Genomic DNA, 25,797 nt, shown 5'->3' with positions numbered 1-25,797 from the left:
TGACTTGAATAGGTGGATTGCAATGATGGTAGTAGGAAGATTGATTTTTTTTTTTAGATTTATTAATTTTTTTATTGAAGGATAATTGCTTTACAGAATTTTGTTGTTCTCTGTCAAACCTCAACATGAATCAGCCATAGTTATACATATATCCCCTCCCTTTTGACATTCCCTCCCATCTCCCTCCCCACCCCACCCTCCTGGTTTGATACAGAGCCCCTGTTTGAAGACAGAGATGACAAGACTTGCAGATGGCTGGATCTGGGTGGGGGAGGAAAAAGTTTGAAGATGGCTCTTAGAATTGTGGCCTCAACAGAAGGATAAATGGTGGTAACATTCACTTAAATGGAAGATACTGAGAGAGGAATAGGAGAGGTGAGGGATCCTTAATTGAGCAAAAATTTAAGATGCTGTTAGATACCCAAGTGGAGATGTAAGAGAAGAGGCTGGACATGCTTGTATGGAGCTCAGAGAAGTTAAGCCTAGCGACATGCTAATACATTTGAGGTCCCCGGCATTGGGTAGTATTTGAAGTCATCAAACTGAACGAGAGCACTCTAGAGGAAAGTACAGATTGAAAAGAGAAATCTACTTAAGACTGGGCCCTGGAACCTGCCAACCTTCCAAGGTCAAGATGTTTGGAAGCCACCAGCAACAGAGATGGAAAAGGAGTAGCCTATGATGTAAGATGAGAACCAGAAGGGCATAATACCAACCACATGAGGAGAGTATTTCATAAAGGAAGGAGGTAAAGAGCTTCTGGGAGGTTGGCGGATGAAGATTGACAGTTATCCCTGGATTTTGGCAGTGGGGTGCAGATACTGGTGACCTTGACAAGTACTGTTTCAGTGGAGCGGTAGAGATGAAAGTCTTATCAGACTGAATTCGAGAGCAGATGGGAATTGAAAAAATGAAAGCAATAATTATCAGCTCTTTAGAAGATTTTGCTATAAGAAGGAGCAGAGAAATGTGGCTATATCTGGAAGGAGATATGAATGCTAAGATTCATTTCTGAATATGGAATATTATGCGTGTTGGTTTACAGATAGGAAGGGCACAGAAAAAAGAAATATTGATAGTGCTAAAGAAAACAGGCCTAAGTGAAGAAACAGTGTCCTTGGGTAAGCCAGTAGGGGTGAGGTCAAGTACAGGATTTCTCATTGTGCCTGTCTGAGAATACCTTTCCTGAAGGTAGCGCTGTCCACTGTCAATTTGCACTGGAAATTGGGTCAGCTGTGTAAGCATACAGTTTAGTTCCATTGACATTGTTTTTTGTGGTGAGACTTTCTCAATGAAGGAAGCTCACCACACTTAGGGTAGCACTGATAAAGTACCCACCAGGAAGCTTGGCTTTAGCTAGGAGTGTTGATACTTTAGGTAGGAGCATTGATCCATTGTAACAGGAAGGAAGACAAAGTATGTGATACTGACTATGAAAAGGTTTATGTTAGAGTAGATGATCTGTTGAAAGGGAAAAATTGAAAGTGTTAGTTGCTCAGTCATGTCCGACTCTTTTCAACCCCGTGGACTGCAGCCCTTTAGGCTCCTCTGTCCATGGAATTTTCCAAGCAAGAATACTGAAGTGGGTTACCAGTCCCTTTTCCAGGGGATCTTCCCCACCTCGGGATTGAACCGTATCTCCTGCATTGCAGGCAAATTCTTTACCATCTGCGCCACCAGGGAAGCCTGAGGTCTGCCAGGCTCCTCTGTCCATGGAATTTTCCAGGCAGGAATACTGGAGAAGGTAACCATTCCCTTCTCCAAATGTTCTTCCAACCCAGGGCTTGAGCCAGGGTCTCCTGGCTTGCACGCAGATTCTTTATCATCTGAGCCATCAGGGAAGCCCATCATCTGTTGAAGATCCATTGAAAAATAATTACTATTGTTTTTTGTTGATGGTGGGGTTTTTCTATTAGGGTTATTATCTTTAAATACTTTACTGTGGCGGGGGGTGGGGGGCGGGGCATGGGAGAAGATAGTGATTTTTACCAAAAACTGTATATTACTAAGAGAAATGTGCCATACTTCCAGAGTTATAGTAAATATTTAAAAAAGAATTGCCTGCATCTCCTGGTGAGGTGTGAGGAGTTGGTAGAATGAATATATGAGGAAAGGCAAGAATACATTAGGATTTAAGTCTAGTAGGCCAAACAAACAAAAACTGAGGCTGTTGCCACATGAGTGACTTTGTACCAACACTGCCCAAAGGAGAAGGTCATGGAATTTCTAAAAATCCTTCCCTTTCAATCCTTGTTGATTCTTTTGACCTCACCCGCACTGCATACCTCCTTGACTAAAAGCAGAATCACTTCTTTTCCTGCCTTCCTGTTTCGGCTTATTCTGTGACCTCCATTTAGAGTGGCTTTCTCCATCAGCTTTGCTTGTCTTAATCTCAGTCTCTTCTTCAAAATATCTATAGCAACAGTATTGGTTCCTTCACAGTGATAAATGTACCATACCAATAATAGATGTTAATATAAGGGAAACTGGGTATGACGTATACAGGAACTCTGTATTATCTTTGCAATAATCCTGTAAGCCTAAAACTGTTCTTTAAAAAAAGTTTATTTAAAAAAAACTAGCTATAGAAAAGTATAAAAAGTTCTACGAGGCTTACATTTTAGAAATACCAGTAATTAGCCTCCAACTAATAAAAATAAATGGGAAAAAAAAAAAAAAAAGAAATACCTAGTACAGCAAATAATTATCACAAACCATAGATTTAAATACCAGTTTGAAACCACAGTCATTCAGCAAACACTTACTGGGCTAGGCCCTTGGCGATTTAGTGTTTACCATAGACAAATTTCCCAAATGTCATTGCTCACCGAGTTCCAACCCTTTTCTATCTTCTTTTCCGTCTCTAACACCAGACCTCAGAATGAATAATCACACACATCAGAATTACGTGGCTGAGCCCTGGCGTGATCTCACCAAGCCATAGCCTCTGGTGAGGCCCGAAAGCCTTATGTATCTTTCAGGTGCTACTCATGTACTGACATTTGAGGACCGCTAGCTTAGGTCAGTTTCCCTGATGGCTGTCCAGGGTTTGATCTGCCCTCTTAACCCTCAAGCTTGTAGGAAATTTGTCATCTTCCAAGTACATTAACCTTGTTGATGGCCAGTTTATCCAAAAACTGGATATTGGAATCCAAAATATTCAGTTTATTTATAATTTATGGAGCTGGGCTTTTGCTTGAGCAGATTATCAGGTTAGAGTAGTTCTCAAAAGGACAGTTTATAGGATGAGGTTTCTCTAGGGGGGATGGCATTGCATAAAAATACTTTCTAAGTGCCAGAAATGAAGTGGCAGCTGGAAAATTTGAAGAGAGAGTTTTGATCTCCTGTGTGCTGGTTTCCCTTTTATGTACACATTTGTCATGCTCTGCCATAGATTTATCATGCTCTGCCATAGATTTATCATGCTCTGCCATAGATCAGTGTTGTCAAAAGTGGTCTTTATGCTTTCATTCCTATGGCAGACATCAGTATTTTGACGATTTGTAGTAACAGATTGCAAACCTTTCTTGGCTATTGAATTGGAACCCTGAGATTTGAAAAGTCCACCTATTCAGAAACTGAGTCATGAGTAAAAGAATAAAGCCAAAGGAGCCACATGGTTTTGGGTAAATTAGAACAAGTAAAAAAAAAAATCCTTAAACACTACAGGTTTCCACCACAGTGAAGGAGCCATAATATATATATGCCTTTTTAGCTGATTGAGGGTCTGTATGCCAGGAAACTGTCTTAGTGCTGAGACATAAAAAGCTCTGGGAGCTGCCTCTGTGACTTGGGCTGAGGATTATAAGCATAAATGAAAAGCGATTGAAATTGTCATTTTAAGATCTTTTTAGCCCTGGGAAGTCATATTTTTGAAGGTCTTATCCCTCATCATACCACCTGCCGCATGCCAAAATGAAAAGCAGTTTTTACATTTTGTTTTTTGAAGTATTGGCCTTTGGAATAAATTGCCAGGCTTCCCTGGTGACTGAGACAGTAAAGAATCTTCCTGCAATATAAGAGACCCGGGTTCGATCCCTGGGTCAGGAAGATCCCCTGGAGAAGGAAATGACAACCCACTCCAGTATTCTTACCTGGAAAACCTCATGGACAGAGAAGTCTGGCAGGCTTCAACCCATGGGGTCGCACAGAGTCGGACATGACTGAGCAACTAACAAACACACGCAGTACTTTCCAAAGCCCCTGAAAAGGCCTGTGCCCTGTACTTCTTATGCCTGATGATAAAGCACCCTTGGATTGAGGGTGAGATAGTGTAGAGCAAGGATGCATGTCCTGTTAAAGAACCACAGTGGTCACTGGCCTAAAATTCTCGAAGGCAGGAGAATGTGAAGCAGTGTTGTTTGGAATGTGTTTCTGACTTGAACCTCTCCAGAACCTTGCTCTTCAAAAGTTGGATTGTGAATCAACAGCATGAACATTTCCTGGCGCTTGTAAGAAATGCAGAACTTTTGGCCCTATCCCAAGCCAGCTGAATCATGATCTACATCTTAAGTGATCACCAGGCATCCATGGAAGTTTGTCTAACTTTTAAAAATGTTTGTCTTGAGCAGTGGTTCTCAACTCTGGGTGTGCAAAGGAATCACCTGGGAGCTTTACTGATCCTGAGATTCACATTGCGCCCCAGTCCAATTATTAAATCTTTGGGGTGTGATCCAGACATCTGTGTTTTTTAAAACTCCCCAGTGATTCCAGTAAGCAGTCAGCTTGAGGCTCACAGGTCCTTCTTAAAGTCAGAGAGTCCTTGTTGTTTACCAGCAAGCGCTGTTCAAGAAGCCGTGGATTTTGTTCATGTGTTTGGAATCCAGCATATAAATTACAAATGAATAGTCTTTGGCAAGGAATCATCTCACTTGGAAGGTTGAGTTTGTTGGCTCCTTTCCACAGCATTGGGCCCAATAATCCAAATCTCAGATACGTCATGTTTTACTAACACTAGAGGTTACTGTTTCTGAACAACAGTTCAAGCTAGAGTTGCAGGCCAGAAGGTGGTTTTGATGTGAAACTCAGGTATCATGGTTCTGTGTATGTTTCTTCATTGACTATTGAAGGAAAACATTTGTTAAGGATGCAAAATTTTCTTCTTTAAACTTAGAAGCCCAACAATGCAATAGGTGCTGGACAAAGAGCCCCTTCCTTGCCTGATAGCATTCCATTTTCTGATAATTAAGCTTTAGTTTTATATACTAAGATTTGAATGAACTGCTTTAGAAACTTAACCAGTTACCACCTTGGATTTCATCAGTGAACATTTATGTTCTCCAGAAACTATAAATATTCTTCTAATGAGTAAATATTCTTTTAATCTCTATTTTACAAGTAGGATAACCAAGGTGTGAGGTTGATGAGGTGTTTTGTTTTGTTTCATGTTATTTTACCTAGGGTCACACAATTACGTCCCTCAGTTACAAATCCTGCAATGAGAACTAGGGCCTCATCACATCACAAGCACTTCCTTATGCATGCATCTTAGGAAAGGCCAAAGAGATTTTAAATATCAATCATTTATAAATTGGTGCTTGGTTTCTGGTGGTTTGGGGAGTGACCTATCTTGTTTCAATAAATGCTGTTATCTGACATTAAGTGAGCCAATTGGAATTGCATTCAGTTTTGAACATATGCTCTTGTAGCTGTAAAAAGGAGATTTTTTAAAAATTGCTTAACTCAAGAGTTAACCAAGGATGCTTACTAAATCTTCCTTTTATAATCTCCCTAGCAAGATACAGATGACTATATATGGCCCCTCTGACAGGCTTTCCCTAATTCTCCAGCCCAGAGATGCCCCATTCTCTAAACTGCTGTAACACTGTCAGTTTCACACAGCTTAGTACTAGGATATAGACAATTTCACAGTCTGTAATGGTTTCTTTAGTGCAATCTTGTCACCATGGAGAGGGAATCTGACTCCCATAACTCTTACATGCCCGCTAACACCTTAAATAGGGAAGAGCAGAGAGAAGACAGTCAAATAAATACTCAATATAATCTATTGCTTTAGCCTGTCCATTTCATCTGTGGGCTCTCTCTCTTTTGCTGTATTTTATAAGTTTTTATACTTTCTTCCATGTTAATAAAATATAGACTATTGTAAATTTATTTAAAAATTTTTGCTTTGTTTAGAAATTTAAAAATTGTAAAACATCAAGACAATATAATTCTGAGTCGTATGAATTTATAGATTTTTCTGCATATCATTTCAGTGATAGATTCTTTTACTTTTTTTCCCTAGGTGTCCTCTTTTTTATTTCAAATGTGAATTATCTAATATTGTTCCACAGGCTTACTGAAGAGGTTTTCTTTTGTCTTAATTACTTTATTCTTGCCTAATAATGGTTTTCACTAATGTGAAGTTTTCAACTTAAAATGTATTCTTTTTTATCACTAGCGTCATTATTACAACAGTTCTGTACCTGTCAGATGCACTTCGGAAGAACTTCTTAAATGAAAACTTTGATTATAAGGTCAGTATCCATTTAGATAACTATCTTGCTTGGGCTAAAAGGTTTTACATTATCCCTCAAGAAATTGCCTCATGAATTTTCTTTCTCTTAGTAATAGGAAAATAAAATTATTCTGGCTACCTCAAATTAATCTTGGAACATATTAGTTTCAATTATGAATAATGTTAAGAGTTCCTCATTCTATTTGTGAATAAGTTAGGTCTATAACTATGTTCATCAACCTGGTCAAAATCATAGTGCTTAAGAGGAAAGAATGTTCTTTACTGTTACTGTAAATTTTAATTCTTTTTCTTTTTGATCCCCTGCATGACAAAAAGAACTTAGAGCATAATGTTTTAAAACATCTTTTAAAATAGAGTTTATATAAAGAACATATTTACAAAGTAAACTGTTTAGTTCCTTTAGATCTCTATCTTCTTATATTTTAGAATGAACTAGTGAAAAGAAAAAAAATGAAAAATTAGTAAGATTCTTTAGGGCAGATCTCTCTGTAAGTTTGTAATGTAATATGATATGCCTGGGTCTCTAAGAATTCTCAGTATACCATTTTTTAAATAGAAAATGAAAAATGGTAAATAAAGATGGGCAGTGCCTATCCTGGTTTCCCTTCTTAGTGGTGTTTTATGTTTTTGACATCTTAATTTCCCATTCTTTTAAAAATAACATATTTTATACTAAACATTCAATAAAATTTCCTTATCAGAGAACTAGAAAATACAAAAAGTATAATAGAAACCAGTGGAATTTTAATGGTTGCATAATAAATGTCTTTATACTTTATAACAATCAAAATATCAAAATTTCATAATCACCACATTACTTTTTAATATTCAGTTTGTTTCTACTGTTTTATTCTCATAAATTACTCTTTTTATGTATTTCTTACAAAATAAAATTTGACTTATATTCCTAATTGTTTCTTTGGATAAATATTTATAAATGAAAATGTTGAGTTAAAGGTTGTAGCAATTATATTTGGTTACCTAGGTGTACATCAGCACTAGAGGAGACCATTTTGGGGGGCACTTTGATAAGCAGAACAATTTTTTGCTTGATTTACATTTCTCACTGAGGTGAAGTGAAGTCGCTCAGTCATGTCTGACTCTTTGAACCCCATGGACTGTAGCCTGCCAGGTTCCCCCATCCATGGGATTTTCCAGGCAAGGATACTGGAGTGGGTTGCTATTTCCTTCTCCAGGGGACCTTCCCGACCCAGGGATCGAACCGGGGTCTCCTGTATTGCAGGCGGATTCTTTACCATCTGAGCCAAGAGGAAGCCCACATTTCTCACTAGTTATGTTTTTAATTATTTATTGGTTATTAATCATTAACTAGTTATTAGCTATTGACTAATTATTGACTAAAATTCATGTTTTGTGAGGTGTCTGTTCTTTTGTTCGTTATTTTGCTTAGAGTTTTTTTGTTTTTTTTTTTAGAAAAGCATTTTTTTTTTATTAGTTGGAGGCTAATTACTTTACAATATTGTAGTGGGTTTTGTCATACATTGACATGAATCAGCCATGGATTTACATGTGTTCCCCATCCCGATCCCCCCTCCCACCTCCCTCTCTGCCCATTTTATATTCTTTTTTATTTGTGAGCACTCTTTATGTATAAAATATATTAATTCTTTATAATGTTTCATAGTAATCTTTAATTTTACATGGTGTCCATAGAAAAGTCATTTCTTTCCCTATGTCCTCCATGTTTTTGGTTACATTTATTTCTGGAAATTTTATTTTGATCTCTTTCTAATGTGTTTTTGGTGTAAGAGAACTTAGAAGATTTGTCTGGGTGGGGAATTTCTGTGTACTCTCTGAATTTAAATCAATTAGCATATCCAAAATAGTGTATGTATCTTTTTTTTTTTTTTTTGAGTCCTACATTAAAAGGGGTTCCAAAATGAAATCACACTGAAATAAAGTTATCCAGCTTATGCCTCAGCCTTCTTGGAGACACACAGACATGTTATGAGAAAAATGAAGTATCTACCATTTAGCATATACCAGAGAGCCCATGAAACTTGGGATACAGCAATATAAAAATAGTATCTATTTAGTTAGTTTGCTGCTTTGTTATAGGAAATTTCACGGATGTATAAAAGTAAAGAGAACAGTATGATGAATCCCTCATGTACCCATACCCAGGTTCAGCTACTATCAACTCATGGCCCATCTTATTGCAACTCTCCCCCCATCCACTTACCACTTTTGAAGCAAATCCAAGATATTTTGTCACTTCACCTGTAAATATTTTTGTAACCCCATAGTATTTAAATGTGTCATTCTCATTTTAGATCTGGGATTCCTACTTTTACCTTGCGGTCATTTTTATAAACCAGTTGTGTCTGCAGTTAGAGATGTTTACACCTTCCAAAAAGAAAAAGGTATTAGAAAAGTAAGTACCAGTGTATAATTGGGTAATAATATGAGTCAAATCAAATGTTGTGCCCTTTAAAAAGTATTTTATTTGGAGTGATTCATAAATCTGATCTCCATAACTAGAAATCAAAGTGGAGAGGCAATGACTAAGAGGACAGCAAGCGACTTTTCTGGGGATTTCACTATTTTGAGCTTATTTAGAAATCTTTGTCCTCAATCTTTCAGGATTCAAAAATACTATAGGAGCCAAAAATTATGAGACAAATATGTTTCACCCAGGGGTTAATATGTGAACTTGAATTAGAGGCATCAAGACATGTATTAATACATTGTACAAATTTCCAGTTATAAAATGAATGCCATGGGGATGTAATGTACATACAACACTGGTGATTCTCGTTAATAATACTGCATTGCATATTTGAAAGTAGCTAAGAGAATGCATCTTGAAAGTTTTCATCAAAAGAGAAAACATTGTGACTAGTTATGGTGACGGGTATCAACTGGACTCACTGTGGTGGCAATTTTGCAATATATACAGATATTCAGATTGTTATGTATATGTCAGTTATACCTCAGTAAAGGATGTGCACATTAAACATTTTTAATTAAGAACATGTTGTCTTTTAATTCAGAATGATAGATTGTGTCCTAAAAAGACACAGATAACTTCTTTTTTCTGGAGTCTTTGTATCAGGTTTGATTTCTGTTCTATTTCAGATATGGTGACATGCGGGTAACAATGGGTTGTGAAATTTTCAGCATGTGGCAAAATCTAGGTAAGTAATGAAAAAAGAAGCCACCTCCATTTTGTAGCTTATCACTGTCCTTGTAAGGAAACAAATGAAGATGGACAGTTTACCATTGACAGCATTTGAAACCAAGTGTCTAAATCAATAAAGAAGTCTAGAGAGACTAAGGGACACTTTGGCATAGAATAAGGCTACAACTGATTCTTTAAATTGGTATCTGTCTGAAAAATCACCTTCCTTTTGTGTGTTTCACTGAATGACAAATTTTATAATCTAGCATTATTCCAGTAAGACCTGCAATGAGCTAACCTTTCAGAATTTGGAATTATAGCAACTCAGAATGAATTGAGGCTGTGAATCATAACAAATTTAGAATAAGGTTCATGAAACATTGACTTGAGCATCTGTACTCTTAAAATCCTGAAACCAATGGCCTATATCATAAAGACTATAGTCAAAGGATTTTAAAGCATCTGTAGTTGCTAAGAAACGATTAGATCCAGTTTTGTTAATCTGCCACAGCAAATAGAGCATATTATCCAGCAAATTGATGACACAGATCTGGTTGCATAAAAAAATAATATTTAGAAGAAACATTGTTTTAAAATCTCATTGGCATTGGGTTTCTTATAGAAAGTCATGACTTACTTAATTTGACATGTTAATTATGCATGTTTAAAGCTCTGCTCTGCCTAGTTGCTCAGTTGTGTCCCATTCTTTTCAACCCTTTGGACTGTAGCCCACCAGGCCCCTCTGTCCCTGAGATTTTTCAGGCAGGAATACTGGAGTGGGTTGCCATTTCCTCCTCCAGGGTATCTTCCCCACCCAGGGATTCCTTATGATTTATTAAAGTGATAGACCTATTTGAATTGAATATATAATGACCTGAAACTATATTTTCTCTTGGACTTATCCAAACACAACTTGAAAATGGCAGAATTTGTTTTCTATAACTGGAAATACAACCCTTATCATTTTACTTCAATTCATGTTACAGAAGTGATATTTGACCAAGATACCCCGCAAATGTAGAATACATACAGGGCAATTTGAAGAAACCTTGTTATATATAATTGAGCCCAGGGTTCAGTGCTCACTGATAATTTCAGTGGGAAAAAAGGAAGTTACCACTTGAAAGCAACCTCCAACCGTCAAAAACCAGCCAGAGAAGCCCATGAAATCTGTTTAGATTCAACTGAAAAATAACCTCAATTTGTCTTGTTTGAAGAACACCTCCTCTCAGTCTTCATGTTTCATTGATTCTTTGTGCTTTGTTTTTCAAAAACAGATCAAGACCCTTGGAATGTCCCTATTGCTTTTGGCTTTAGTTTAGCAAAGTGTTTTCCAAAGAAGGCTACACTGAAGTGTGGTTGTGGCTTAGGCTCTTGTCAGAGCACAAATGATAAGACCTGGACAGTTCACTTGAGTTAACAGAATGTGAGAAAATGGCAGGTTAACATCTTCTAGATAAATCTTAGCACAGTCATGTGTGGTTATTTCCACATAAATCATTCTCTAAGCCAGCATACCTGTGTCCTTAGGCCCATGATCTGCTAAATAAAACTGGCACCTTTTGTTGCATTAAAGATGTCATTGTTTGCTTCGTAAACTTTTCTCCTCTATTTTGTCTTTAACAAAAATATGTCTACCTCTCTGGGTTTTGTTTTCCTCAGAAACCCAAAGAATGTAAAAAATCTCTAAAGCATTCTGGTCCCCATAACATATTATGATGTCAGTGCTCTTTAGAACAGTGGGTCCCAGGTGGCTTAGTGATAAAGAATTGCCCCTGCCAAACAGGAAATGTGGGTTCAGTCCCTGGGTTGGGAAGATACCTGGGGGAAGGAAATGGCAATCCACTCCAGTATTCTTGCCTGGAGAATCTCATGGGCAGAGGAACCTAGTAGGCTCCAGTCCATGGGATCGCAAAGAGTTGGACACAACTTAGCAACTGAACAACAATAGCACTCAATAAACAGCATCGCCTGGAAGCTTGTAAGAAATGCAGATTCTTTGGCTCCTCTCAAGACTACTGAAACAGAGTCTCTAAGAACCTCTGAGAGGAGGCACAACAGTCTTGAATTTTCCCAAGTTCTCCAGGTGATTCTTAGGCACTTGGCTAAAGACTGAAAAGCACTGCTGACAGCACTCTAGCCTTTCTTTGTTTTTCCAACCCTAAAGTCTAGCTCTAGCACCCTGTTATAAAAGGCTCATTATAATCAAGTGCAAATTCCCAGCATGACATAGTTCAAGTATAAGGTGTGTGTACATTTTCACTTCATTCCTTGGTTTCTGCATTATTTCCCTAGAGTTGTGGTCATAGCCTTCCACAACATGAGGTGAATTTTAAAGGTCATTGTTGCCATACAACAATTGGAATTGGAGACTGTTTAGAAATGTAAAACCTCTTTTCCAACGTATATTTTTACAAAATGTTAAGAAACATTAAGTATTCATGGTACTATTTTAACACCCCTCAAAGGGCTTAAGTCAGCATGTTACTTAAGAATATCAATATATATTAGTTATAATTTGGATTACCTATAAATATATAATATTGAGTGTTTTGCTTGCTAAAGGAGAATTTATTCAGATAATTAAAGATTTTCATTTTATACCATACACAAAAAGTTTAAATGGATTAAAGACTTAAATATAAGACCTGAAACTATAAAACTCTAAAAAGAAAACAAAGACAGTACAGTCTTTGACATCAGTCTTAGCAATATCTTCCTAAGTATGTCTGCTTAGGCAAGGGAAACAAAAGCAAATATAAACCAATGGGATTAAATAAAACTTAGAAATGTCTGCACAGCAAAGGAAACAATCAACAAAACAACAAACTACCTACTGAATGGGAGAAGATATTTGCAAATCATATATCCAGTAAGAGGTTATTATCCAAATATATGGGGCATCTCAGGTGGCACAGTGGTAAAGAATCTGCCCTGCCAATGCAGGAGACACAGGTTTGATCCCTGGGTCAGGAAGATCCCCTAGAGAAGGGGATGGCTACCCCACTGTAGTATTCTTCCTGGAGAAGAATTCCACGGACAGAGGAGCCTGGCAGGCTACAGTCCATGGGGTCACAAAGAGTTAGAAATGACTGAGCAACTTAGCACTCATACAACTCAACCACAACAACAAATGATTAAAAAATGGGCAGAGAATCTGAATAGACATATTTTCAAAGGAGACGTGAAGATGACCAGCAGGCACATGAAAAGATGTTTAACATCACTAATTATTAGGGAAATGTCAATCAAAACCACAATGAGATATCATTTCATGCCCATTGGAATGGCTGTTATCAAAAAGATAAGAAGTAATAGTGCTGAACAGGATGTGAAAGAAGGGAAACCATCATATACTGTTGGTGATAATTTTCTGTAGTGGCTACACCAATTGACATTGATAAATTTGGTAAATTGGTACAGCCAGTATGGAAAAAAGTATGAAGAGTCCTCAAAAAATTAAGATTAGATCTACTATGTGACCCAGCAATTCTGCTTCTGGATATCCAAAGAATACCAAAAAAGTAATTTGTACAGATATATGCACTCCAGTATTCATTGCAGCATTATTTGTTATAGCCAAGATATGGAAACAACCTAACTCTCCATTAACAGAAGAATGGGTCAAGAGATTGTATATACAAAGAATGGAATACTACTCTGTCATAGGAAAGGTGAAATATTGTCATTTGTGATAACCTAGAGGGTATTATGGGTGTCCCTGATGGTTCAGATGGTGAAGAATCCGCGTGCGATGCAGGAGACCTGGGTTCGATCTCTGGGTTGGGAAGAACCTCTGGAAAGGGAATGGCTACCCACTCCAGGATTCTATCTAGTCTGGAAAATTCCATGGACTGTGTAGTCCATGGGGTCAACAAAGAGTCGGACACTACTGAGCAACTTTCACTGAAACCAAAACTGAGAGGGTGTTATGCTAAGTGAAACAAATCAGGCAATGACAGTAACCATATGACTGCACTCATGAAGAATATTAAAGTAAATAAATGAACAAAGGGAGACAAAAGTAAGCATATAGAGGATGGATTAGTGACTACCAGATGGGAAGGGAAGCTGCTGTTGCTCTTCAGTCCCTAAGTCATGTCCAACTCTTCGAGACCCCATGGACTGCAGCCCACCAGGCTTCCCTGTCTTTCACATTCTCCTGGAGTCTGCTCAAACTCATGTCCATTGAGTCCGTGATGCCATCCAGCTATTTCATCCTCTGTCACCCACTTTTCTTCCTGTCATCAATCTTGCCCAGCATCATGGTCTTTTTCAATGAGTCAGCTCTTCGCATCAAGTGGCCAGAGTATTGGAGCTTCAGCTTCAGTGAATATTCCAATGAATATTCAGGGTTGATTTCCTTTAGGACTTAATCCGCTTGCTGTCCAAGGGACCCTCAAGAGTCTTCTCCAGCATCACAGTTTAAAAGCATCAATTCTTTGGCACTCAGCCTTCTTTATGTTCCAACTCTCACATCCATACATATTAACTGGAAAAATGGTAGCTTTGACTATATAGACCTCTGTCAGCAAAGTGATGTCTCTGCTTTTTAATATGCTATCTAGTTTTATCATAGCTTTTCTCCAAGGAGCAAGCATCTTTTAATTTCATGGCTGCAATCACCATCTGCAGTGATTCTGGAGCCTAAAAAAATAAAGTCTGTTACTGCTTCCACTTTTCCCCCTTCTATTAATATTTGCCATCAAGTGATGGGCCTGGATGCCATGATCTTAGTTTTTTGAATGTTGAGTTTTAAGCCAGCATTTCACTCTCCTCTTTTACCCTCATCAAGAGGCTCTTTAGTTCCTCTTCACTTTCTGCAGATATGCTATCATCTGCATATGTGAGGTTTTTGATATTTTTTCGGCAATCTTAATTCCAGCTTGTGCTTCAACCAGCCTGGCATTTTGCCTGATGTACTCTGTAAGTTAAATAAGCACAGTAATAATATATAGCCTTGATGTACTCCTTTCCCAGTTTTGAACCAGTCCATTGTTCCATGTCCGATTCTAACTGTTGCTTCTTGACCTGCATACAGATTTCTAAGGAGGCAGGTAAAGTGTTCTGGTATTCCCATCTCTTTAAGAATTTTCCACAGTTTGTTGTAATCACATAGTCAAAGGCTTTACCATAGTCAATGAAGCAGAGGTAGATGTTTTTCTAGAATTTTCTGCTATGTTTATGATCCAGTGGATGTTGGCAATTTGATTTCTGTTTCCTCTGCCTTTTCTAAATCCAGCTTGTACATCTGGAAGTTCTTTGTTCATGTACTGCTGAAGTCTAGCTTTAAGGATTTTGAACATTACCTTACTAGCATGTGAAAGTACTGCAATCATACAGTAGTTTGAATATTCTTTGGCATTGCCCTTTGGGATTGTAATGAAAATTGACCTTTTCCAGTCCTGTGGCCCCTGCTGAGTTTTCCAAATTTGCTGATATATTGAGTGCAGCACTTTCACAGCATCATCTTTTCGGATTTGAAATAGCTCAGCTGGAATTTCATCATCTCCACTAGTTCATTTCTTAGTAATGCTTCCTAAGGTCCACTTGACTTCATACTCCAGGATGTCTGGCTCTAGGTGAGTGACCACACCTTCATGGTTATCGAGGTCATTAAGACCTTTATGTACAGTTCTTCTGTGTATTCTTGCCACTTCTTAATTTCTTCTGCTTCTGTTAGGTCCTTGCCATTTCTGTCCTTTATTGTGCCCATCCTTGCATGAAGTATTCCCTTGATATCTCCAATTTTCTTGAACACTTCTCTAGTCTTTCCCGTTCTATTGTTTTCCTCTACTGCCATTGTTCACTTAGGAAGGCTTTCTTATCCCTCCTTGCTCTTCTCTGGAACTCTGCATTCAGTTGTGTATATCTTTCCCTTTCTCCTTTGCCTTTCACTTCTCTTCTTTTCCCAGCTATTTATAAGATCTCTTCAAACAACTATTTTGCCTTCTTGCAATTCTTTTCCTTTGGGATGCTTTTGGTCACCGCCTCCTAGACAGTGTTACTAACCTTTGTCTGTAGTTCTTCAGGCACTTTGTCTACCAGATCTAATCTCTTAAATCTTTGTCAACTGCACTGTAAAGTCATAAGGGATTTGATTTAGGTCATACCTGAATGGCCTAGTGGGTTTCCCTACTTCAATTTAAGCCTGAATTTGGCAATAAGGAGCTCATGACCTGAGCCACAGTCAGCTTCAGGTCTTGTTTTTGACTGTAGAGAGCTTCTCCATCTTCAGCTGCAAAGAATGTAATCAGTCTGATTTCCATATTGACCATCCGATGATGTCCATGTGTAGCGTCATCTCTTGTGTTGTTGAAAAAGGATATTTGCTGTGACCAGTGTGTTCTCTTGGCAACCTCTGTTAACCTTTGCCCTGCTTCATTTTGTACTCCAAGGTCAAACTTGCCTGTTACTCCAGACATCTCTTGACTTCCTACTTTTGCGTTTGAGTCCCCTGTGATTAAAAAGAACATCTTTTTTGTGTGTTATAGAAGATCTTAGGTCGTCATAGAACTATTCAACTTCAGCTTCTTCGGCATTAGTAGTTGGGGCATAGACTTGGGTTACTGTGATGTTTGCCTTGGAAATGAACTAAGATTATTTTGTCTTTTTTGAGATTGCTCCCAAGTACTGAATTTTCTACTCTTATGTTGACTATGAGGGCTACTCCTTTTCTAAGGGATTCTTGCCCACTAGAAGATATTATGGTCATCTGAATTAAATTCACTCATTCCCATCCATTTTAGTTCACTGATTCCTAAAATGCCATCTCCTGCTTGACCATGTCCAGTTTACCTTGATTCATGGGCCTAGTATTTCAGGTTCCTATCCAATACTATTCTTTACAGCATTGGACTTTACTTTCACCACCAGACACATCCACAGCTGAGCATCATTTCCACTATGGCCCAGCCTTTTCATTATTTCTAAAGCTATTTCTCCACTCCTAGTAGCGTATTGGACATCTACTGACCTGGAGGGCTCATCTTCTAGTATCATATCATTTTGCCTTTTCATACTGTTCATGGAGTTCTTGAAACAAGAATACGTGAGTGATTTGCCATTCCCTTCTCCAATGGACCATGTTTTGTCAGAACTCTCCACCATGACCTGTCTGTCTTGGGTGGACCTGCATGGCTCATAGCTCCATTGAGTTACACAAAGCTGTGATCCATATGATCATTTTGGTTAGCTTTCTGTGATTGTTGTTTTCATTCTGGAGGGCGTGGGGCTGTAGGTCTTGCTTCTTCTGTCTGGCCTCTGAAGGGAGGTAGAAAAGGGTGAAATAAGTAAAGGGGTCAACAGTTCAATGATGGATGAAAACTAAATTTTTGATAATGAGCATGCTGTAGTGTATACAGAAGTCAAAATATAATGTACACATGAAATTTGTATGATGTTATAAACCAGTGTTACCTCCATAAAAAATGAAAGTGAGTAAAGCATGAAATCCCCTCAAATTTATTTATTTGTACCTATACTTGCAAGAGTAGTCTACAAAGAAAGAGGTGATTCTCTACTGCTGTGTTCTACCTTTGCCATTCATCATGCTGCAAGGTTAAGTTTTTTCTTTCTATTTTTAGTTGAACTAACATCCTTACTAAATATAAAGTGGGCTCCTCTTCCACATTTGCAAACACAGCGTCTTATAACTGCTGTAGAAAAATCAATACTTCCCTAACAGACTGCTATGTGTGCATAAATACACAACTCCAGCAGCCCAACTAGCAGGTGCCCTAAATACTTCAAAACAAGACCATGTGGCTGACAATTAGAGATGGGAAAAGTATACTAAATCTGTGATTTAAGAAGAAATAATCTAAGTGAAGTTTGTTTTCCTGCTGCTATACATAGCTCAAGATTTTGCTTTGCGGATTGGGTAAGAGTAAAATTTTCTGTGGTGGAAAACTTGTACAGTTGCACAGATTCTTTGTTTCCAAAGTGTGTTCTCAGTAAAGAAGGCTAGCCTCATACAGTCTGCACAATAATTTAAATGTGCGTATGGCTTCCCTGGTGGCTCAGCGGTAAAGAACCTGCCTGCCAATGCAGAAGACACAGGTTCAGTCCCTGGGTCAGGAAGAACCTCTGGAGAAAGTGAAAGTCACTCAGTCGTGTCTGACTCTGTGACTCTGGTCCATGGAATTCTCCAGGCCAGAATACTGGAGTGAGTAGCCTTTCCCTTCCAGGGATGGAACCCAGGTCTCCTGCATTGCAGGTGGATTCTTTACCAGCTGAACCACAAGGGAAGCCCAGGAATACCGGAGTGGGTAGCCTATCCCTTCTACAGCGGATCTTCCTAAACCAGAAATTGAACCAGCATCTCCTGCATTTCAGGCAGGATTCTCTACCAACTGAGCTATCAGGGAAGTCCTAGGAAATGACTCCAGTATTCTTGCCTGAGAAATCCCATAGACAAAGGAGCCTAACAGGATATGGTTCATGGGGTCACAAAAGAGTTGGACACAACTTGGTGACTAAACAACAACATGGTTTCTTTACTGTCGTAGAAAATCAGGCTACAAAATACTATATGTATTTTGTTTGTATTGTGATTGAAAGAAGCCAACTATAAATGACATGTTTTAAGACAATCTGGAAATTTGTAATATAGACTGGTTTTAGATTAATTTGAATAATTACTGTCTGCCTTTTTTAAAGATGTGATAAAGGTGTTGTGATCCTATATTTATAAAATGACCTGCCTGTGAAAGATGCTTACTGATGTTTATACAAGTAGAATGTTATGATGTCTCTGACTTGGTTTAAAATTTCTCAGTGACAAAATAGTTGGGTTGATAAGTGAAACAAAATTAGAAAAAAAAATGTTGATAATTATTGAAGCTAGATGATAGGGATGTGGGGATTTATCTTACTGTTCTTTGTAATTCTGTGTACATTTGAGATTTTTCAAAGTAAGAAAATTTTAAAAGAGAAATTCATGTTGTAAAATGCCTATAAATGGAAGAGAGTTTTTAAAAAGATTCATGGATGCTCAAAGAAATAGTGGTAAATAAATTAAGTGCATGCTAATGATGCTCTTTGCTAGGAGGTCAAAGGATGCCAGGCTCAGGGAAGATTAAAAGTAAAAATTCTGTAATGGAGCAGTTCTGAATATCATTCCACCATAGCAGCTGTGGGAGGACTATCTGGCTGGCAGGAGTTTTCATTTTATTCTATATTTGTTGCTTCACTCATCTGCCTCACCCCATGCACACCCCAAAACTGTGCAAAGGATTGGTGTCTTACACAGTGTCAAGGAAGCAGAAAGGTCCTCTTGGTTATTAGTCACGTGCCAGGGTGGCCTTGTCCTGTGTGCAGAGTCCCTCCAGCCCGTGGCTCTGCAGAAGCAGAGCATCTGTGGCTGGACTCTGCAGCCCTGCAGCCAGCTCCTGGGGCAGGGGCAGAGATAAGAGTAAGGCTGGCTGATCTCAAGACTTGCCAGCCCTCATCTCTGCAGAAATCTCCTTTCCTCTTTCCTCTTTCTTCCCCTCGCTTGCCAGAACACCTTGAAGAAGCAGTGAGTGGGTTTAGACTTTTGCAAATGACAGGAAGAGTGATTGAGTTCAGGTTGCTCTGCATTCTGCCCTGACAAAAATAACTACAGAAAGGAATTGCAAATGCTGGCTGCTAGTTACCTGCTCTAAATGTGTATGTTGGGGGGATGGGGAAAATGCAGGGAGAAAACCATGAATTGATGTTTTTGTATATTCTGCCACAGTTGAGTTTGTTGGTCTTGAAATTATTCATTCTTTTGGAGGAAAATATACAAGGGCAGATTAATAAAGACATTTCTTTTGATGAATAAGAGGGAAGTGTTCTTGCTCTGAAGAGGAAAACTAAGTAGTCCCTTGGAAAAGATAAAATATTACCCAGGTCAAGAATAAAGTTAGGAAGGCAAAAAGAATTACAAACCATGTTTCCTCCTCACATGTAATGGATGCCTTGATATATAAGTAATTTAGAGATGATAACAAACTACGAAGTTACTTTCAACGAAACATGAGAGAAAGAGGAAAGGACCATGTGGTGTCACTGAAGTACCGGGACTTTCAGATACAGAGGGGCCCGACAGTTGTGTCCTGTTATCATCCCATATTGAGTACAAAGGATGAGAGCCACTTTCTGAAGACGTCAGAAATATCCCAAGGTGTTTGCAGTCACAAAAAAACAGTGACTTCACAACACCTACTTGGGTTTGCCCATCCATCATTTTTCTTTTCTTTCCAAATTTTCTTCATGTTCTCCTTCCTTTAAAAATCCCTCTAAAGTCAATACAAATTTAAACTGTATGTTTCCATTCTGGATTTATGTCTGTCCAAGTCTGGGTTCACCTTCATGCCTTCTGCTACAGAAACAAAATAGAGAAAATGATAATTAATGTGAAGATATTTAACTCCAAAATTGGCAAGTAAGTCTGAACAGCAAGATTTTGTGTGTATTCAACACTTACTAAAAAAGATCAAAGATGGAAAAATTAATAGGAGGGAAATGATCTTTTTTCATGAAGCCAGCTCTCTTCTGCTCAGCCTCCCAGGATCATATGCTTTTGTCCATGATGCAAAAAGTTGTGCATGTAATGTGCATACATGAAATGTACCTTGTACATTTTCTATAGTGTGCAGTTTTTTTTATTATAAAACTAGAAACTCTCTGAGATTTAACTTAGATGACTAGGGTAATAGACTGAACTCAACACACATCTGCTAGACAAAATCATCTGTGTCCAGCCCACCCTCCACTTTCCTTTGCTCTGAATTATCAACAGTATACTTTTTAGGACTTGCTAAATACCATTTTGAATTCACTATTATTGCATTGTAGTCTTTTCAGAAAATTGTTCTGTTGTTGTTTGGGCCAATGTTTATATGCTACTTAGGCTGTTATGTTTATTATGTAAAGAAGGAAGACAAATTACATAATGCAGATAGGAACCACCTTTTTCATATATAAAAGTCACTAGTAATATTATCACCCAGAGATAACCTATGTGGTTACTACTAGGGGATATAACCTTTTAGACTATCATATATATATTCTTTTTAAATGAAAGATGTACCTTTGCGTACTGTGTGGTGCGCTGCTTTTACAGTTAATTATATTGAGAAACTTATCTGTGTTATTCTTCAACCTCATTTTTAATGATTGCATAAGAATTTTAATATGTGAAGTACAGTAGTATACATAACAAGTTCCTGATGATTTATATAATGTGTAATTGTATCTTATGGCTTTTTTTTAAACTGTGAAAAGATAAATCCCTAGGTTGTTTTTTTTTTTTAATTAAAAATGATGCAGAAATACTAACTCATGGAAATCTACTGTTTATATAGCTGCTTAGAGAAATATTTTCTTGCTTGAGACAACTATAATCGATCGTGTTCTTGTGACAGTAGTTTTAAACAAGTCATATAATACTGATTTTCTGAAATCTTATTAAAACTAAATCTACAGAAAGGTAAATATTTCATTCATTTTAGGAGAGCACAAGCTCCATTTCATCCCTGCCCTGATCGGCCCCTTCTTGGAAGTAACCTTGATACCCCAGCCAGATCTCCGCAATGTCATGATTCCTATTTTCCACGATATGATGGACTGGGAGCAGAGGCGGAGTGGCAATTTTAAACAGGTGGGTGGATGTGCTCTCAGAGCAGTCATAAGAGTCTCAGTTCTCTTAGAGTTGAGTGCGGTGGCTCAGAGATGCTCCGAGTTGAGGAATGAGCTCTGAACCAGATTTCAACATAGGCTGCTTACTTCCAAGCTGAATACATAGCCTTGGACACCTTTCAGGGACTGTCTCCCTGAATCTCTGAGAAGCCCTGAAAAAAAAAAATTTAATTACCTTTCAGCTAAAAAAAAAATCCTGTGATTCCCAAGGTCTGTGTTTAAGAACTAGCAGAAACTTTATTTGCTCCCAGCTGGACACAGCACAGAGGAATCAGAAGGTTAATGATTCCTAAAATTGCTGACCTCTCAGTGGTCTGCACATTGTGTTTGGTGAATGGCTTAGCTTTGAGCATTTGATGCACAGTATGTTTTATTGCTCTTTGCTTGAAGTGCTGAGAATTAATTTAAAGGGAAAAGCAGTCAAAATTGTTGTAAAAGAAATTCCAAGATGAGCATGAGCTTATCATTTCTCTTTGATACAGGATCTCCTTGTCACAGGCTCCAGTTTTGGAGAGATACTTGTTCTTATTCCAAAACCAGATCTCAGAGCAGAAATCAACTGCCTTTGCCAGGGCAAGTCACTCCTATTGGAGACAGCAGGCCAACTGTTCACACAGTCATGGCACTCACCTGTGTGCATTCTGCTGCATGAAGGAAGCTTCTTGCTTCTCCCTGTGAGCCCTTCTCAAGTCTTAGAAAATGATGGTCAACTGTATGAACAAGCTGAATGCATACATAGAACCCTCCCATTGCCAAAAGCATGACATTTCATCTGTATCAAGACCTTCATTTATTTTCAGGAGAGTCAATACGTGAATGAAAGCCTATTTAAAAATTATATTGGGGAAAACACACCTTTCTTCCCTTATCTCTTTACCCATTTATTGAAATTTTTGATTCAAAGAAAATAATAGTGCTCAGTCCTCTGACAAAGTCAGATATCCCTCCATACCCCTAGTTGTTAACTCTCTGGCCTTGCAGAAACTCTTCCTTTCCTGTCCCCTCTGCTGTCTCCGAGAGATGAAGGGATATTTATTTCTGCTTTCCTGACACTGAAGTCCTAAAGGATTTATGTTCTTGAAAATATAAATGTTTTGACTACAGTTTTCAGGAAATATGTCCTTTCTGTCTCGTGCTGCCGATTGCTGACTTAGAATATGTCTATGGATCTACCATCTGTACATGGTTAGGACAAATTCTCAACTTCAGCAAAGATTTAGTGCAACCTCAAACTGTTTTGAGAAAGAAAATAGATACAAAACACATCAAAGATTTAACTGAATGTTTGTGGATATGGTAGTTTGCTGATGTTCTTATATATATGTATGTGTGTGTGTGTGTGTGTGTGTGTGTATATATATATATATATATATCATATATTATGAAAAAAAACCAAAAAGCCTTGCCAGTTTTTACAGCTCCTAAAAAAAGAATTCAAACATTTAAGCTGGGCTGCAGGCATTTGTGTTTGAATCAACAAATAGAAGTCTTTCGCAGCAGCACACGCTACCCCACCGGGAGTTTGAAGTCATGTTCCTGCATCTAAATTGGCCCCCTAGAATTCCAAGGGGGTGTCTCCGGTTAACCACAGCTGATAAATTCACAAAATTTACTGTGGCTTTTTCCCTTTCAGAAATAAATATGTTTCCATGTGCCTAGAAAATCCTCCTTGTGAGAAGGAAAGAAAGAGAGTAACATTTGGGTCTGTTTTAGGTGGAAGCCAAGCTCATTGACAAACTGGACAGCCTGATGTCCGAAGGCAAAGGCGATGAAACCTACCGTGAGCTCTTCAACAGTATGTGAGTAACATGTGTATCTCCAGTTGATTCTTTTGGGGGGATTTGGGTGTCAGTGTTAAGCAGCTGAGAGCTGCAAAGATAGCTTGGGTCTCCCCAGAGTGCTTTGTCTTTGTGGAGTGTGAAATAAAGGATCATTGCCTAACTCTGGTGAATGGATCTTATTATGCTGATGATTAGACATATCTCCTTGTATTAATCTCTGATTAGGACAGGTTACAAGTGTTACATAACAAATCTCACTCTTTTCATGACTAACAATTTTAAAATTGGGGCTGCAAGGTAATGATTTTCAATTGGGTAGCTAGTGGGAGAGGAAAACAAAATAGTGATGCGATTGTTGTGTTTGTGTGCAATGCTTTCCAAGATGTCCTTGGCTGATTTGCTGTTAGGAAAATTAACCTAGTTTGCATCTGTGCTTCAGCGCTTGCTTTAATTCAGCAATGGTTATTGCTCTTTCAGCATTATTAATTGCTTCCTAAATGTTCCTTACTAGAATATCACAGAAGCAAATAATTTCTAGTAGATTCTGTGATTAGGATTTGTAAGGAGGATAAAGAAGTAATGGAGTATTTTAAGGAGACTTGAAGTTGTCCTTACTAAGGAAAGACTGGGATCACTGTCCCAGGATGAAGTGCGTATACTGAGTAGTCACTCACTTTGTAAAATGGCCACAGACAATACATAAGAAGCTTCCAGTGCTTAAGGATTTTAATTCTAGCACTTGTTTTCTCTACAGCTTTCTAAGGATCTTAGTCATTGTCTAACCTTTTATACTTATGAAGTGTTTCTTTTTGAGGAAGAACCAGCTCATTGTGCTTGGGAAATGTTTGCAGTTCTTTCAAAAGTGCAGAAACAATTTAGCAATATATTTTTCTATTACAAAATATGCTTTTCCTTGTAGTTACAACCAAGTAAATCTAAAACTAAATACTACTGCTTTAGCACTGATAGCCAGATAGAAAACTCTGTAATTTAAATGTTATGATCATAAATTTAGAGCAGCAGATATATTAATATATAGGGTTGAAAAGTGTTACTAATGGTTGATAGATTTCAACTTGCCTGATTTAAAGTCATTCTTGACGCTTTTAAGAAAATTATATTAAAGGGAAAAGCCAAGAAGGGGTATACAGATCTCTTGTGGTGGTGGTATGTGATAAAATACATTCTTTGTACTGAATCCTGAACAATGGCATTTTCTTCTGATACTGTAATTAAACTGGAACTTTTAATAATTATTCACCAAGCCTTTGTTCATTCTACTGTACAAAGCATCTGTCTTTCATGACAGCTGGAGTTTAGCAAGAATTCTGATTAAAACCTCATCCAGTATAATAAATTACTTTTGAAAACCACTCTCAATTCCGTTACTAGTCTTTGGTTTGAACAAAGAACTAAAATGAGAAAGCACTTGGTGAAATGAATCTCTTGAGATTTGTGATTAATTATTTATAATAAATTCATAAGATTAATAAGCACTCGCATAGCTCTGTAGTGCCTCTTATCTACTTTAATAAAGGCCTGATAGCATGCAATTTGGACTGCTTGTGTGTAAATATGGCTTTGAAATAGAAGATGTACCTTGACATTAAAATCAAACCAATAATTAAAATATTAAGCCTCTATAATTAGGACTGTTTTAAGGTCCCTGATTCATTCACTGGAGATTTTTATTCTTTTCCTGATTTTCTAGCATATCACTAGCAATCTTACTATAAATGTTTCTCATACTTTTATGATCAGCATATTGAGAATAAATAAAATCTAAAGTGATAATTAAATGTCATTACTACCTGGGCTCAGAAAAGAAAGGGAAAATCCAACTATATTTCAGGAAACAATAAAATGCTTTTTTGACAATAGAAATCACAAAGAATTAGGGTAATCACACTGTGTCACTGCACACATTATGAATTGGGAACACGTGACATTGTGGTACAGATTTTCATTTTTTCTCTGTAATTCATGTCTAAAACTTCTTAAAATTCGGTCAGAAGCTGAAAGTAGCTCACTGCTTCCTGAAAATGGGATATATACTTGCCAAAAGAGCCTCCTTAGAATGGAACTGTAAATTTATAAAGTACAGTCCTTCCTAAGAACTTGTCTTTCCCTGACCCTCATGTTATCCTCATTTTCCCACACTACATCTTTTTGAAATAAATGAGGGTTGGGATATATTGGTTTTGATAATGCTGAAATTGTGGATCATCGCTGCCCGTGAGATATGCAGAATAAGGTATCGGAATGAAATCCTGCTTCCCTGCATCCGCTTCGTTGACTCCTTCAGCTTCATTAATTGAGCATCTCCCCGTGCTTGCTGGTCTTCTGAGGCTGAGGGTGCGTCAGTGGCTGGCTGTTGGCGCACACAGCGAGGGTACTGACAGCCTCGGGGGTTAGGAAGGGGATTTCCGGAAGATGTAACCTCCACCTCAGTCCTCCACTGTGTTTTATTGTGTGTTGCTCTGAATAATTCAGTAAGGCTCCAAATAATTTCATAGAGCTGTGTGTGTGTGTGCATATGTGTGTGTGTGTGTGTGTGTGTGTATTTGAAGTGAAGAAATGAAGTGAAAGTTGCTCCGTTGTGTCCGACTCTGCGACCCCATAGACTGTAGCCCACCAGGCTCCTCTGTCCTTGGCATTCTCCATGCAAGAATGCTGGAGTGGGTTGCCATTCCCTTCTCCAGGGGATCTTCCTGACCCAGGGATCG

The 25,797-nt window shown here is 38.0% G+C and overlaps 1 protein-coding gene across 2 annotated transcripts in view; it reads left to right on the top strand.

The window, feature by feature from the left end:
- DOCK4 (dedicator of cytokinesis 4) overlaps positions 1-25,797 on the top strand; it is a 470,931-nt gene that overhangs the window by 380,005 nt on the left and 65,129 nt on the right. For both annotated transcript variants that reach the window (XM_070468527.1, XM_070468524.1), the window contains exons 28-32: positions 6,404-6,479; positions 8,776-8,876; positions 9,581-9,639; positions 21,104-21,252; positions 23,004-23,089. In XM_070468527.1, coding sequence (XP_070324628.1) covers positions 6,404-6,479; positions 8,776-8,876; positions 9,581-9,639; positions 21,104-21,252; positions 23,004-23,089 — 471 coding nt within the window. The remainder of the gene's footprint in view (positions 1-6,403; positions 6,480-8,775; positions 8,877-9,580; positions 9,640-21,103; positions 21,253-23,003; positions 23,090-25,797) is intronic.

The sequence above is a fragment of the Odocoileus virginianus genome, chromosome 1 (genome assembly GCF_023699985.2).
Source record: "Odocoileus virginianus isolate 20LAN1187 ecotype Illinois chromosome 1, Ovbor_1.2, whole genome shotgun sequence".
NCBI classification, from domain to species: Eukaryota; Metazoa; Chordata; class Mammalia; order Artiodactyla; family Cervidae; genus Odocoileus; species Odocoileus virginianus.
Note: the sequence above shows the minus strand (reverse complement) of the source record. Positions and strands in the feature narration are given on the sequence as shown.